Source organism: Condylura cristata, unplaced genomic scaffold, assembly GCF_000260355.1.
Source record: "Condylura cristata isolate star-nosed mole 26May11 unplaced genomic scaffold, ConCri1.0 scaffold00026, whole genome shotgun sequence".
In the NCBI taxonomy this organism is placed as follows: Eukaryota; Metazoa; Chordata; class Mammalia; order Eulipotyphla; family Talpidae; genus Condylura; species Condylura cristata.
The window spans coordinates 939,098-955,608 of record NW_004567127.1 but is presented as its reverse complement, the minus strand read 5'-3'; the positions used below and the strand labels follow the sequence as shown (position 1 = coordinate 955,608).

The 16,511-nt window shown below is 52.1% G+C and overlaps 1 protein-coding gene across 3 annotated transcripts in view; it reads left to right on the top strand.

The window, feature by feature from the left end:
* Positions 1 to 340: 340 nt before the first annotated feature.
* RPRD2 (regulation of nuclear pre-mRNA domain containing 2) overlaps positions 341 to 16,511 on the top strand; it is a 42,962-nt gene continuing 26,791 nt past the window's right edge. For all 3 annotated transcript variants that reach the window (XM_012730139.1, XM_012730138.1, XM_012730140.1), the window contains exons 1-2: positions 341 to 706; positions 14,682 to 14,811. In XM_012730139.1, the coding sequence (XP_012585593.1) occupies positions 694 to 706; positions 14,682 to 14,811 (143 nt within the window). In that variant the 5' untranslated portion in view covers positions 341 to 693. The remainder of the gene's footprint in view (positions 707 to 14,681; positions 14,812 to 16,511) is intronic.

Below are 16,511 nucleotides of genomic sequence, written 5' to 3'. Positions count from 1 at the left end.
TTATGCTCAGCCACCCTGCCTCACAGCCACCCTCTTAGCTGGCAGGAACTGTGCTCACCTGGCTTCTTTATTCAGACCAGGCCATGCAGACAAATGCGAGTGTGAGGTTTTTATCTTATGATAAAGTTTATTTACCTCCCTGGCAAGACTCATTCACCTTAGGTGTATAGGAGGGTCTGATACACATTTGTTTTTGTTTTTGATTACTTAAAAAAGGAAAAGCAGGGACGTGCACGGGATTATGGTGATGGCACACGGGTGACTTGGTGATGGGAAACCCGTGGGGATTACAACTAGATGGGAAAAAAAATGTACAAAATGATGTAAAAATAAACTGTTGTAAAATAAAAAAAAAAGGAAAAGCAAGTTGAACACGTCAGGTATTAAAGCTCTATTGGATGACAATCTCTAATGTGAGGTGCACTTAGATGAAATAATAAAATTTTTGAGGACAGAAAGTTTGGGGTGTGATACTGGCCAGTGGGGAGTGGTCTTTTTATATTTGGAGATGCCACCATCTGCGGATCCAGGACCCCTCTCGCAGCTCTGACCTGGGAAGTGCAGCTCTCTCCATTGCTTTCTTTGCAGTCCGGCTGGGCTCCCGGAGCAGAGGGCACGGCCCTGGCGTGACACCTTTCTGCACTTGTGTACAAAGATGATTGGTGGAAGTGGAGTGGAGCCCATCCTGGCAAGATGAATCTTGCTGGTACGCCCCTAACTTGCATTAGTATCTCCTGTTCAGCACTGGGGATATAGCCGGTGAGCAAAATGGAGAACAGTTTTTGCCTTCACGGTGCTTACACATTGAGTGGAGACAGACAGATAAACAAAAGAGTAAATATCCTAGAGAGTAAATATATTCCCAATGCTCTAGAGAAATACAAAGCCGGGGAGAGGAATTGAGAGTGTTACGGGATCTGCAGTTTTAAATGAGGCGGGAAAGGGAAGGGCCTCAGCGAGGTGCCATCTGAGCAGAGGGAGAGGTGTGAAGCATCAGACAGGAATGAGACAAGAGAACACAGCATATAAAGGCCCTGAGACGTGAGGTGAGTTTACCAAGCAAGGATAAAGCTTCTGTGGCTGAGGAGTAGTTAGGGTGAAGATTAACGATTAGCCGAGGCTTCAGAGATTGCAGTGGGCGAGAGAGTGGGGCGGAGGGCAGGTCACATCGAACTTTATAGCAGGGACTTTGCTTTGTGTCCGGAATGAGATGTGGCTGCATGGGATCAGGGTGTGTGCCGTGTGGACTGACTGGGGCTTGTGGAATCTGATTGCTGCGGAGACGGGATAGCTGTTGGGTGGCTTGTGTAGTGGTCCTGGTTTGTCAGACATTAGTGATTTGGACCAGGTTGTGACGGCAAAAGACAGACTGCCACTCCGGCCTTACTGGGAAGGTAGACCCAACCAAATGTCGACGTAGACTACATACGGGAGGACAGAGGAGGGTGATCCAAAATGACACTCTTCTTGCCTTAGTGACTGGAAAGAGCTGACATTGATAAGTGGAGCAGATTTTAGGAAGACTGGAAATTTAGGTTTGATTTGTCTGTGTTTAAAAATGTCTTACTTTGAGATACAGTTAACACATTTAAACAAAAATTTAAACATTTTATTTCTGTGTAGAAGAGCTAGGGAATTGGCCAGAGGTGCAGGGGTGGGAGTGGCGACCAGAACAGGCAGATCCACTGAAATCCACTGCTGAAGGGAGCAGAGGGGAGACTGGAAGGGCCTGCTGCTTGTTGAGGGTCACTCCCTGGTGGGATCCAAACTCAGGCCTCAAGCCATAGCAGTGACACCTGGAACACTTTCAAAGTTCACTTAAGCAAATTGTGGGATTCAATTGTTGGGCAAAGGTCCCCACAGGGCAACTCTTTAGTATGTAGATTTTTTTAGAGCCCAGGGCCTGAAGACCAGAGAATTAAGGTAGATAGAGAAGTGTAGAAAGATAAAATAGTAGTTAAATGTAGATAGAGAAGAGTCCAGAGAGAGTGGCTGGGGCTTTCTAGAATTTTAGATACCTCTTTCTGATCACTTGGGCTATTGTGTTACTGACTTAGGTGTTTGTGGTGTTTTTGCTTTTTAAATTTATTTATTTATGTATATTAGAACTGGGTTGCAGGCCAGAGGTGCATGGGCGGTGTGAGGCTTCACCACAGACCGAGTAGGGAGCAGAACAGGCAGATGGATGAAGAACACTGCTGAGGGGGCAGTGGGGAGGCAGGAGAGGTCTGCATCACCCCTTGGACCGCTCCAGGGTGGGGATCGAACTCACACCGAAGCATCCTGGCGTTAAATGTTGCCCTTTAACCTGCTGCACCACCAGGGAGGGCCCTGTTTGGTTGTTAACAGGTAAACTATATAGGTAACTATATGTTAGTTCCCCAAAGAAGTAATAAATCTCTTTTGGTATCTTGCATGGCCCTATTCTTGGCTTAGTTTTAATGGCACTTCTGGATTAGTTGGGCAGTAACTATTAAAATTCCCAGTTATAAAATTAATTGCATCACACCCCCTCAGCAGTTTCGAACGCCTAAGGCCACCTTCTCTTTATTCCATTCTCCTAGGTCATTGAGACATTAGTAATGCTTTCTTTTTTATTTTTAAGATTCATTTACTCATGACAGACAAGAGCTTTGGTTTGGGTCAGAGGTGTAGGGGTGAGAGGACTCCCCAGAGAGAGTGGGGAGCAAAATAGGCAGATGTGCTGAAACACATTGCTGAGGCGGCAGCGGGGAGACTGGAGGGATCTGCTGGGCTCTGGGCCCCCCCCCCCCCCCGCCGGGATGGAACTCAGACTCAGGGGCTGCGGAAGATAGCCCCTGGGCCGCTGGAGTCCCCCACTTGCCTCTTGGGTGATGTTTGAAAGCGTGGGCCTACCTGCATTATAATGTAGAGGTAGAATGGTATATAGTAAGCAAGTTGTTTTTGCGAGTATAATGAGACTTCAGGTAGTTGTGTTCTTCATTTAGCTACTTTGTCTTTCCAATGTAGGAGGGAGGTGTTTTGATCATAGTCTAGGTGGCTTGAAGCAGTCTGTAAAGCACAGCGGCACTCAGCCAGATTCCTGAATACCCTGTATACTAAATGGTGTGGCTGCTAGATAACCGCGAGAAACAACACATGTCAAATGGTTATGTGATGGGGAAAAATCTTGAAAGGAAAATGTCATCCATCAACTGTGGAAAAATTCTTAATGTTAAATTTACTCAAACAGGACACCACAAAGTTTTGGGAGTGATGTATGTGTGTGATTTCTTAGGGAGTGGAAGTTTACTCATTTTGTTCTTAGTAATTTGGTGGCTTGCCTTTTATAAACAAATAAATAACGGCTGTGTCCAAACGTGTTTTCCTCAGCTTTTGTTAATCAGTTTAGTTTTGTTTTGTTTTAACTTTTCTGAAGTTTTTATTGCCTTATAGTAGCACCCCAAGTCCAAAGGGGATACTTGGGCTGTTACTTTAAACCTTGAAACTAGCTGAGAATTAGGAATACTTGAGGCTTTTACCCTGGGGGAGGAGCAGAGACCGACGTAAAAATGACTCCAGAATTCAACACTGTTGTGCAGATCAGACCGATTACCTCATGTTTGTCAAGGAAACAGAAAGTAGTTGGTGTTTTGTAAGCTCTCCGTCCCACTGCCCCCACGGGCTGTGGTGATGGCACACAGGAGCGCTACATTTTATGGCAAAGTAGTAAGACCTAGTTGCTCCTTTTTAGGAAAAGGCAGCAATCCCATCTCTGCTTTGGGACGTTCATGGCTTTTGGCTAAGGTAAAGATAGTTTTTAAAAATGGCTCATTCTTTTTATTCTGAAAGAGCAGCATTGAAATAGAGGCTCTTTGATGAAAGAAACAAACGCTGACAATGCCGTGTTTACATTTTGGCTGTGGCCGCACCCTGTGCTCCAGAGCCCCCCTCGGCCTCGCCTCGGGTGCCCCGGGCAGAGGTGCGGCTCTGCTGCCCTCTGGTGAAGTTGCACTCCTGGAGGGCCGCCCTGCATGTACGGGGGATTCTGCTGCTGGTCCCCAAAATGGTCGCTCGCAACGGGAGCTCAATAGGCCATGTTAGGGTGATGCATCTGCGTCGGGGGCAGTCACTGTTCCTTGCGCTGTTGAAGTCTCTCAGTGTCCAAAATACGGAATTCAGAAAACAAGTTTCGAAGTGCTGAGTGATGGTGTCTGCAGTTTTTCCCTGGGGGCTGACAGCGATGGGCTTACAAGGAGCCCACGTTCTGTAACTCAAACAAGAGTTGCGCAAAACAGCAGGCTCTGAGGAGCGTGGAAGTGCGGGCCAGTCCCTCGTTCCAGGTGTCCGCATTTGTTGCTGAGGGCCTCTGCACTGTTGTGGGGTGGTCGGGCGCCTGCCCTGCCCCCCGGCCTGCCCCCCTCGTCGCTGGCCTCCCCGCTGCTAGCCGGCAGCTGCAGCTCCTCCAGCTCATGGGAGAGAGGCCCACAGGCCGCCGCGCCCCCCCCCCCGCTCGCTTGCTGGGCTCAGCACCTTGGGGGGCTCAGCTGCCTCACAGCCCGCAGCCCCGGGGAGTGGCGCCACGGCTTCTGGGCACTCAGGGGGCTCTTAGTGCTTGGACAGGTCAGCACAGGGTGCTGGAGTAAACTTCTTGACGCGGCTTTTGAATGAGCATTTTGTATTTTTTTGGTAAATACTCAGAAGCTGGGTGACTGGGTAATACGGAGTTTCTATTTTTAATTTTAGAACTGGGGTACAGGCCAGAAGTGGGGGGCTGAGAGGATTCACTAGAGAGAGTGGGGCAGGTCCATTGAAACTCACTGCTGAGGGGAGCAGCAGGGAGACAGGAGGGGTCTTGGTCTGCTGTGCCACTGGTCGGCTCCCTGGCGGCATCGAACTCGGGCCTCAAGTAGTAGCGGGGGGGCCCCAGGACGACCTGCATGCTGCCTCCTGACAGCTGCACCTTCCAGCCGCCCAGCGCCCCAACCCTGCTCCGCATGTCCTCGCCAGTGCTTTGGGTTTACTGCAGTTTCACCTGGGCAAGGTGGTCCATTGTTGCGATTTGGATTTGAATGTCCCTAATCACGAGAGATGGGGTAAGACGTTCCCCCAGTCTCTCCACATGTCTTCTCCCGGGCCTGTGGTGAGTTCTTTGCATGTTTTGGATATTAAACCCTGTGGACCCACGGGTATGTCCCCTGCTCAGTGGCGAACCTCTGTATGATGCCGATTTCCTCTGCTGCGTGGAAACTTTACAGTTCGCTGTCACCTGTTTATTTGCTTTGTCATTGGCGTTGAGTCCCTGGACACCTCCCAGGCCAGAGCCCAGGAGTGTGTGGCCAGTACTTCCTTCTGTGTGTCTGACGGCTTCAGGTCTGTGTCCAAGGCTTTACCTAGACATTTTGTGTACGAAGTTAGTGGTCTACTTTCATTCTTCTGCATGTGACTGTCCAGTTTCCCCAGTATCTTTATTGAGAAGAATTTCCTTGCTCCATTGCATCTCTTGGCTCATTTACCGCAAATTGGTGTCTGCACATGCATGGTTTTGTTTCTGGACTTTGCAGTTCTGTTCCGCTGATTAAAGGCAATACATGGAGCCCACAGCAGCATCACCCCCAGTGTTAAAAAACTGCAAGCCTCTCGCCACCAGTGCTGGGCACACAGCTGGAAGGCTGTTTGGCAGAGACTGTCAGACCCCGGATCCAGCCAGCCCAAGGTGTGCAGACGCCACAAGTCAGCAGCTGATGGAAAAGAGGTGTCTGTGACCAGTATTTAACATATTTTTAAAATTTCTATATCTTAAAATATCAAGTAAAATGCATTTGTGATACTTATAAGCATTAAAACATAGAGTATCAGTATAACATGAAACTACTGGCTTTGCCGGTTCCTGTGATTTGTCCGTTTGGCGGAGGCACTTCGACGATTGTCGTTCGGGACATCTCTGCTGGGCTGGTGCGGCTCTGTCCTCTTGGCCGTTTCACGCCAGGTGCTGCTTTCAGAGCCGCTCGGGTAGTCGACGGTTGCTGGTGGTCGGCCATCTTGGGGGAGATCATGCCAACGGGAGGCCGAGTTGCTCTCAGGAGAGCTCTGCTCGGAGGGTGCCAGGGGACACGCGTGGGGGGGGGGTGGAGAGAGACCCTGGCTGGGCTGTAAGTGGGTTTGGCGGGGCCTGGGCAGTGGGATTGAGAGGCTGGTGAGCAGTTGTCTAGTGGGGTCACTGGCTAGCGCCTGGTATCAGCCGCTGCCTAGTTACAGCTACTACAGTTATGTTGTAGTTGATGTTACCTTAGGGATTTTTCATGTGTTCTATCACTTACTCTTTTTTTCCCTTAAGATTTATTGATGCACACAGAACTAGGGTACAGGCCAGAGAGGTGCAGGGGCGGCGAGAGGCTTCCCCAGAGACAGAGCAGAGTGGGGACCAGAGCAGGCAGATCGATGATGTCCACTGCCGAGGGGGAGCAGCGGGTGACAGGAGAGGTCTGCCACGCCCTGGGGAGGGCTCCCTGGCCGGGGATCAAGCTCGCCCTGCAGTGGCTGCGACTTAGCTTTTGCGGTGTTGCGCTTTAACCAGCTGTGCCACCATGGCACACCGATGTCACATAGTCTCAGACAGCCCTTGAATAACTGTGTGTGATAACCCCTGTGTAAAAATGGGAAGCAGGTGTTCTGACAAGCTTATGGAGTTGGAAGTAGGGGCTGGACTTTGAAATGGGGTCTGACTGACTGATCAGAGATACAATCACAATTAATCACTTCCATGCATTTGGAAGGCGCCTGGGGCTGGGATGGTGAGCTTGGGAATTGTACGCGTATTGTAGCAGCTCACAGGTGCTTTAAGTGAGAGGAGAGACTGGGGCCAGTGAAAGAACTCTGGGGAACCCTAGAGTTTTAGGGCCAGAAGAAGAGGCGGTCGGTATTCTAGGGAGATGAGGAAATCAGAACAAAAGTGATCTCTCAGAAACTCAGGGAAGAGCAGGTTTGGTAGAGGAGTTCCGGGGGCACTGCAGGAGGAGAGGGACTGCTGTGTGTGTTCCGCCTCGGACCAAGACCAGGGTTTAAAATGTCCTGTCGCGTGGAGCCACGCTCTACTTAGGGTGCAGTGAACGGGCCACCATCTGCCAGCTGGCTGGGACCGAGCACCGAGCTCAGGCCTCAGGCTGCTTGCCTGTGCTGAGACTGGACCTTGGAGCTAAGACAGGAAGTTCTGCTTTGTTTGGAAATAGAATACCATTTCTGAAGTACTCATGGGTCAAAGAAGAAACTTTGTGGCGATTTAAAGTGCATGCAGGAGGGTCCTGCAGCCGGCCCTGTTCCGGTGGGTGCTGTGGGGCTTCCCTGCCAAGGTGAAAAAGTAACTACTGTGCTAGAAGGTGCCCAGGTAATGTGGCAGAGGTTAAAACAGGAGGGTCAAGGCCTGGGCTTTAGCTGGAGCCCGAACCCGTGGCATCAGAGGAAGCACTTTCGGCAGCTCCCTAGTGAGACCTGGGCCAGCCCCAGCAGCTGTCTGGAGGAGGAGCGTCCTGGGGGGCCGTGGTCCTCAGCTCCTCAAGCCCGGGACATCTAATGAGGGAGCGGGAGCTGCACCAGAAGGGCAGCACCATGCACCCGAGGGGGGAGCCCGGGTGCGGGTTGAGAGCCCTGTAACACGCGAGCCCTCCACGCCCGGCAGGGGGGCTCCAGGAAGGAAGGACAGCGGGCGCAGCCAGGGGGCGGTGTGGCCTCCCGGCCCAGGGCCTCTGAGCGCTGGGCTGCGTGGACTTCCCGCAGCTCGCAGGGGCTCACAGGCGGCTGCTGCTCCCGCCCGAGCACTGTGCTTACTGCCAGGCAGCACAAATGAGAAGCCTCTGTCCAGCGTTTGAGAGTTGAGCTTCAGCTTGCAGCCCCGCGTCAGGGAGAGGCTGCAAGGTGCCTTCTGCCGGGGTGCGAGTGTTGGGCGGGCGCCGGAGGGTGCGCCTGAGCCAGCACAGGGCTGGGCAGCCCCGGCAGGGTGCCCCTCCTTTCTTTGCAAAGCGCTCCCCCCCCCCCCCCCGCGCGCGGGCTGCTTCCCTTGCCGCGCCTGTCTCCAGAAGGCTCTCCATGAGGACGTCAGCCATGGCCAGTGAGATGTGCTCTTGAAATTGAACCTCAGGTTTCCGGACTTGTGACCCTGCCAGAGCTGCAAAGTCTACTGAGGCCGCTGTTACCGTAGCAACAGCTCTGGTCTCACCTCCTTCCCCTACCTTGCCCCTCCTTCCCACAGGTCTGAGGGAGATCATGGATTTAGTTTTTAGCATTTTGAGTTCAAGATGAAGATGTTGGGGTTGCTGTGTTTTAGATGCACAACACAGGTGTCAAGAGAGTTACTTATGTGGGTCTTGAGTTGCAGGAGAGAGCTGGGCTGGGTGCAGCATCGGGGTGATGAACAGCCTGAAACCTAAGAGGCTGAAAAGTTAAACACCACAGTGAAAAATTAGACAAAGAACAATACAATAAGCCCAAGGAAAATAGGAGTGGGCAGGTGAAAAGTAAGCGTAGAGAGAGAGTAGAGAGGATTAGCAAAGAAGAGCGAAGGATGCACAAAGGAGATGGATCCCAGCAGGCGAACGCGCTTGGCCAGAGTGGAGACAGATGGCTAGAAGACGCGCTGTGCCCTCATTCAGGCCAGGAAACCAGTGCGTGCTACAGACAAGTATCAGCCCACGGGCTGCATGGACTGCACTCTGACAATGGACTGCAGGTCATTAATGATGAGGGAGAAGCTACGCCTTTACCGTGGTGAGAGAATCCGCCGTCACAGTAGTGGGAGGGCTGTGAAGGGCCAGCATAGTGCCCCGTGCATGCTGACCCCGAATCTACACCTCAGAAAGCAGAGGAATCCCCAAGGTGGGGGCGTTTCTGCGGGACACCTGGCATCGCCTCTTCCGAAGATTCACGGTCATTAAAAATCGCAAGGTGAAGGAACTCTCAGGCTGAGAGACTGAAAGGACCCAGAAGCCAGTCATGGCATGAGGATGTTAGACTTGGATTGAAAAACTACAAAAACAAAAATAACAGACGGTCACGCACATTCTGAGGAGAACTGGGAAATTGCAACACACTTGAAGGTGATTTGGCAACAGGTAGCATGTTGTGTGTGTTTGGGCAGAGATCAGGCAGGTGTGCGAAGATAGTAACAGATGGCAGACATAGGTGAGAAACTGTCATTCCAATTGTGATGTCCTGCAAAGGACTCAGAGGAACACGTCTTTATTATAGCATGTGCTTTGTGCAAAGCGGATTGTACATAAAACTTTGTTGGTCACTGTCAACATTTTATAAACTTTACAAAATATTGCTGGTAGTGTTTTGGTGAATAGAGAAGATAAATTAATACTTGGAGTTTTTAATTTGGGAGATTTGTGTGGTTTAATGCAAATCTAAGCATTTGGTGGTAGTGGTGTGCTTGGCCAGGCACTTGCGAGTGAGCACTGTCACCTGGAGCAGCAAGCGCAGCACCTGCAGCCTCCAGCATATCGAGGAGTGCAGAAATGAAGCAGCGCGGCGGTGTTCTCTGTTTAACTTTCTAAAAAAGATTTGATTTTATTTATGCGTAGAAGAGCTGGGGTGCAGGCAAGAGGCGGGGGCAGGTGAAAGGACTCACCAGAGAGAGTGGGGAGCAGAACAGGTGGGTCACAGAAACCCACTGCTGAGGGGGCAGCGGGGAGCCAGGCGGGGTCTGCTGTGCCCTGGGGGTCACTGCCTGACCGGGGTGGAACTCCAGCCGCAGCGGCTGCAGACAGCTCCCCAGTGCAGCTTTAACCCGTTGCGCCACCAGGGAGGGCCCGACTTTTTTATTTTCTTACACTGTTGTTCATTTTTGTACAGTAGCTAATGTCTCCCCTCGGATGTAGCCCCTGTAAATCTCCCACCAGCACGACACCCATGGGCTCTCACCACATTCTCTTATGCTCCTCCCTCTCCTGTTTTGACCCCTCACTACCACTCCCCTGTCTCACATCTGTATTTTGCTTGCTAATTGCCTTTTTCCTTGACACACTTCTGTTTCCTCTATTCCTCTTGTAAGTGAAACCGCCGGGTTTTGTCTTTCTGCTCCTGGCGTACTCCAGAGCATCAGCCCCTCCGCTCCATCCCGTTGCTGCCAGTGGCCTGAGTTTACCTCTTTTTTGTCCTGCAAAGACTGTCTTTAAACACCGACCTGTGCGCCTAGAGCAGGGCCCTTTGAAGGAAGCTCCCCGTGCTTTGCGGCAGGTGCGGCTGGGGGCGAGGCCAGGGCCAGGGGTGGCTGAGTTCGCGAGCGGTGAGGCGGTGGGGCGGGCGTGAGCGCGAGGTGTGTTCCAGCAATTCTGAGGTGTGGTTTCTGGTTTACATTCTAACATTCCTGAACGTCCTTGAAACCTGTGTTTCGGGGTGACGGTTTCATTCAACTGATTGAAAGAACTTGTGGCATTTCTTGGGGGTGTGAAAGTGGTGCGTGTCGTGAATAGCTGCGTCTCCCCCACACGCCCATCCAGCTGCGGTCTACCTCACTCCCTCTAACGTCCTTTGCTTGAATAACTTTTACTTGACCCTCATGTTTTAGAAAACACTGTGAACCTCCCTGAGCTGAAGAAGAGCCCCGCTGACCAAGGGTCCAGAGGTGGCGACCTTCTCTTCTTGCTGCCTCGTTCTTTTACATGAATCTTCTTTTTTTTTTTTTCAATTTGGGTAAATCCAAGTCTCACTTTCGAGTGTGTTAATCCTGCCTGGTTTTGCTCATATCCCCCCCGCCCCCGGGCTCGGGGGCTGAGAGGATTCACTAGAGACAGTGGGGAGCAGAACAGGAGGATCTACCGAAATACACTGCTGAGGGGGCAGCAGGGAGACAGGAGGGCATCTCCCGCGCCCTGTGGGTCAGCTCACTAGCCAGGGGTCGAGCACATGCTGCAGCCGCTGCAGATGTTTCTCAGTGCTGTGCCTTAACCACTGCGCCACCAGGGAAGACCGGTGTTACTGCAAGGACCTGCTGTGTATAACTGTCCCCAGTGAGGTCACCTTGGCAGTTGGGGCTCCTGCTTAGAGTTTTGAGGAGACAAGCTGCAAGCCATTGCAACAGTTGTGACACAGCACTGATACAGTGCCCCTGTGCCCGCACTCCCTGGTGTGGTGTGGAACCCAGGATTATGTGTTGCAGTCAGCGGCGACTGCCTTCAGCCTGAGCCCACGGCGTGCTGAGGACGAGGAGACTAGGAATAGCCGTGTCCTACCCGCCGCAGGTGTGGGCGGTGGGTCTGCCCAGCCAGGGGCCCTTGGTGGGGGGCGTATAGCTGGGCCCACCTAGAGCATTTCAAAGCGAGAGTGAGAGGAGGACACCGTTCCAAGAAACTTGCGCTGCCCGGGGAAGCGTCCGAGGGCGCCACAGGGTGGAAAAAGGTTCAAGAGAATGAACGACTGCGGACCAGGAACTTGTCCCGTGGCCAAGGTTTGTGTTTGTTTCATGTTCCCCTGTCACTGGGCTTGGGTTACACAGCTTTGAGCATAAATGTCACAGACCAGCGCTCTGCCCAGAAGGGGAAGGTCTGGCCAAGGTGGTGGTGGCGGGGCGTGAGGGAAGGTGACTCGAGACAGTGCCTGTCCCGCGCTGCGTGTTCAGGCGGCCTCGGTAGCACTCACCCAGGCGTTGTTCCAAGTCAGGTTCTGCTGCCCCGGCCTGATGCTGCTGCTCGTTCCCGTCCCCTGCCGCCGTCCTGGCTCCAGGACGAGGCGGGGCTGTGCTCCTTCCCACGTTTGCTTCATTACTTACTTCCTGCCCTCGCGGGGCTCCTGTTGTATTCGGGGGTCGCAGTCCTCTGCAGGTGCTTGTTTCATCCTGTCACTTGTCCGTGCCCTCGAGCCGGACAGTGGGAGGTCACTTGATAGCCATCTTGATCACTTTTTACTTTCTGCTCCAAGATGTTTCAGACTCTTCTAGTACTTTCTCTCCTGGCCCGCAAGCCTCCGTTCCTCCAGGAACCCTGGACCCTGTGAGAAGCCGTGGTCTAGCTATTAGGTATGGGAAGGTCGCTGTTCCAGGCCCTGTCGCAGAGACATTTGGGGAGCAGTGGCAAGTGCTCTGTCTCTCCCTCGGTGTGTGCTCCTGTGACCGAGCCGTGACTCCAGTTTCCACGGCACTGAGGGTTTCTTCTGGCCGCCCGGTTCCACAGCTGCATCTTTCAAAGGCAGCACCGGACGCGCTCCGCCTGGCGCGTCTGCATGCGGAGGGCGAGAGACAGGAGGTGAGGACGGCTCCTGCTTTTTCACCGGAAAAGGAGCAGGCCGCCTGGGGGGGAGGGTTGGCGGCCAGCGGGCAGCCGATTCTGCGGCAGGGCCGTCAGGCTGAGAGGTGAGGAGCTTGAAAACAAGCAGCTAAACCGGAGGCAGCGACTGCATTTCTTCAATACTCCACTATGGAGTCAGGGAGCGTGCGTCTAGAAAATTAGAAGCGGGCCGTCGCTGTCCTTTCTGAGCGCTTCTACAGGTTTTTCCTACATGAGATCGCTCTGTGTTTGCGGTATTTTATTCCGTTAATGATTTCTTCATTTCCATTGTACTTGGAACTGGTAGTTCAAACCCGTTACCCACCCTCCCCCCCCCACGGAAAATCAGGTAAATTGCTCTGTCCTTGGGGCTTATAATCTCTCTAGTTGAGATTTCACCACTGATAAGGTGAATTGATTGAATCTGTTTTCCTGAAGAATCTCACCTTCTGAATTCATCTGATGGCTACTTTGTTGTTTTACTAGTTTTGTTTTTCTAAATGATTTATTTATGCAGACAGAACTGGGGTACAGGCCAGAGGTGCAGGGGCGGTGAGAGGACTCACCAGAGACAGGGTGGGGAGCAGAGCAGGCCGACTGTCGACTGTCAAAGCACAGCGGGGAGACCGGAGAGGTGTGCTGCGCCCTGGGGGTCACTCCGGGGCGGGGATTGAACTCACGCTGAAGCGGCTGCAGCTGGCTTGCAGTGCTGCGCCTGAGCTGTTGCACCACCAGGGAGGGCCCAAGAAATAACATTTTTTTTTAAGAAAAACTTTTGATTTAAAAGTTGGGATTTATTCATAAGCTTGTAATTGCTGTGTGAGTGGTGCAGTGGCCCTACAGTTGAGGTAGCATAGTTATCGGGAGCTCTTAGCATATTGTACGCGCAGATAGGAAAGGCAGCTCCTGCAGTGACGGACTGAGTAGGTGCTGAGCTGGACACCGCGTGGAGTCCAACTCTCAGATCCCGAGTCCGCACGGTCGTGACTGCCTTGGGCAGTTGCTCAGGCTGGGTTTAAGTCCTAGAACGTTCTTGGTGACCTCGTAGCGCGCCGAGTGACCCTGCACTCCCTGGGGTGCAGCACGGGCGCCCCTGACCTGCAGGAGGGTGGTGGGGTGGGCTGGTGTGCAGTTGTCAGTGCAAAGGACGGAGTCCGCTGACTCAGATCTCACAGAAGGACTGGCTTTAAACGTTTGCTGGCGAGGGGTGGAATTTCTGTGGTTTCCATCCTCCTGGTGAGGTGATGTGATTTTTCTTCACTAGAAGCCAGGAACAGCAATACAGACAAAGAGACCTTTAGTTAGATTGATCCAACTTTTGGGTTTTGTTGGATACATGTGTTAACAAAGACTAAATTGAGGGGGGGCATTGGGGAAGAAAAGGACATTTTTGCTAAAGGAATGGCTTAAACCATGGTCAACGACTGGTATTGTTAAAGAAAGAACTTAAGTGCTGGAAGAGATTGTAGAGGTAGAGAAAATAATGAACCGAGACCTGGATGAAGTTGAAGAGCACATTAATGGGCGTGAGAGGTTGTGTTCAGAGGAGGGGATTTTACAATGTGCCAAGGAGGGAAGGTTACGGAATTCGAGATCAAGAAAATGAGACTGGAAAATGTGATTCATCATCTAGATGGCATAAAGCTTGTCGAGCTTGGGGTGCGGTAACTCTTACTGGTGCGGCCAGTAAGTTGATTGGGCTTTGTCGTTGAAAAAAAGGTGGACCTCTGTGCGTTCTTGCAGCAAATGATACACTTGCGAAGACATTCAGCTCGCGATGAAAGAGCCACGAGCCTGCTCTTGGCAGCAGGTGGGAGGACTTCAGTGTGTCTCCGTGATGACCGGCCGCTTGCGAGAGCGCTTGCAAGAGTGATGGGAAGCTCAGCCAGCGGCTTTGGGTCACATTCTGGCTGGACTCCAAATCTGCTCTCTGTTAACCACGACGTCTCCATAATAAGCTGAGTTTACAAGCTTAGTTTGTTCGGAGATTTTCATGTAAGACATGTACAAAGTGAGTCCTTAGAACAGAAATTTAACCTTAAGGAGTCAAACTTCCTAGGCTCTGGCTTCAGTGAATCGGCCCCTTTGTTTCGTCCCCGTCCGTGCAATAGCAGCTATATCATTTGACAACATCTTACTTATTCACAAATAAGTAAGATTTATTTACTTATTTGTGAATATAAGAACTGGGGTACAGGCCAGAGGTGCAGGGGTTAAGAAGATTCACCAGAGACAGAGTGGGGAGCAGAGCAGTGGATCAGCTGCTGAGGGGAGCAGCGGGGAGACAGGAGAGGCCGCCCTCTGGCTGGGGGTCCGACTCGCGCTGCAGCGGCCACAGGTAGCTTCGTAGCGCCGCCTCTAGCCCGACGCCGCCAGGGAGGCCTGACAGCATCGTCTTTGCCGTAAGTTGACTGCAGTATAAGTTGACTGATTGGGCTTTGTTTGTGTCTTTTGATTATCCAGCTGCCTATCCCCACCGCCTGAACCTCTTCTACCTTGCCAACGACGTCATCCAGAACTGCAAGAGGAAAAACGCGCTCATATTCCGCGAGTCGTTTGCCGACGTGCTTCCTGAGGCGGCTGCTCTGGTGAAGTAAGTCAGTTCTTCCTGCTTTTTAGGACCTGCGGGTGCTGAGAGAATTGTACTCAGGAGCTTTGTTGGCAAAAGACATCCTGGTGGAGTTCAGGGATTTGGCGCTCTGAGGTGAGGTGAGAAGGTTCCAGTGGCCTCCCGGGTAGTTGTTGCCTCAGAGAAGAACGTGAAGCTTCAGGCCACTTGAGAATCTGGATTTTAGTGTTTCTCAGACTTTCGGACATAACTGCTAGGCCCACTCTTTTTTTTTTTCTTTAAGATTTACTTATGCATACAGAATTGGGGTACAGGCCAGAGGTGTGGGGGGTGAGAGGGAGCAGAACAGGCAGATGGACTGAAACACACCGCTGAGGGGGCCGCGGGCGAGGCAGGAGGGTCTGCCCCGCTAGGTGGTCACCACCCTGGCCGGGGTGCTGCAGCGCTGCGGACAATTCCCTGGTGCTGCGCGTTAACCCCTGCGCCCCCAGGGAGGCCAGACCCACCTTTCCTTGGTCTTTGTAGTCTGTGTCTCAGAGGTGCATCTGGTGTGGCATTCAGCTTCTGCAGATATCTGCTGTCTCTCCATCCTATAGCTTGTGACCTGACGCTTCACCGGTCTGGCATAGGGTGACACTTAGTTCACAGTGTTTAAAGCAGTACAGTGCGCCTTACCTTCTACCAAGCCCTACTGTGCAGTTGGTGTGAAAGTGCTGTGAACTGATAATTATCATACAAGTAATACTTGAAAGTCACAATACCCATTTTGCTGGTAAGCAGATTGGATTTTATTGTTCTTTCTTACAACACAAGAACACTGAAGCCCGGAGCAGTCAAGCTATTGCCCAAAGTAAATGACAGTTGCGTTAGTGAGAGAGCTGGGCTTTGTGCTGATGCTGGTCCTGTATGAAGCTCATGGCCTGCTGAAGTTTTCACCTTCTGTCAGTAATTTTCAACCCGTGTCTCACCATTTCGTGGTCACTTACAGGTGGTCACTTACAGGAATGTGCGTCTCCTGCTGTTTCCCTCCCTGCCTTTTTGTCTCCCATCATCAGCTTTACTCGGGTATCAGTTTGCTGTGACAGCGCTAACTGGCTTTCCGTTTGGCGTCTCCTGCTCACTGGCCTCAGGTGCAGACACTGACGTCCGCAGACATAAAGGTGCAGGACCATTGACTGAGTCCAGTTCCGCCTCCTCTTTGCCTTGTAACTGCAGACCGTTTAAATTGACCCTCGTTTTCTTTTCCGTGCGGTAGAGCCGACAACAGCACCAAGCCCACAGTACGGGATCGGGTGAGCTAGTAATAAATATATAGGGTGAGCTTGGAGCAGCGGCCGCATCGCGCAGGCACTGAGTGTCACTGCCGGGGCGTGACAGCAGACGCCACTCAGGTGTCGTCTGAAATACACGGTTCTGCTTCTTTAGTAACAGACCCCTTTCCGTCGTTGCCATTTTCTTTGATTCTCAAGCCAATTATCCAGTGTAAATGGGGCAAGGATTATTTTCATTCTGGAAATGAAGATACTCAAGAAAATACGCGATCCAGAAACATCCCCAGGTAGACCGGAGGGCTGAGCCAGGGGCCGGGCGGGCGGCGCGTCGGCCTCCTTCCCACGCCGTCACCCGCGCTCAGTCGCGTCGTTCTGCTCGTGTGTCTTAGTAGCGAATGCTTCCGAGGTTCCTTTCTGGATTATTTCTCTTGCTTGGGAATCAGCAGAACTTAG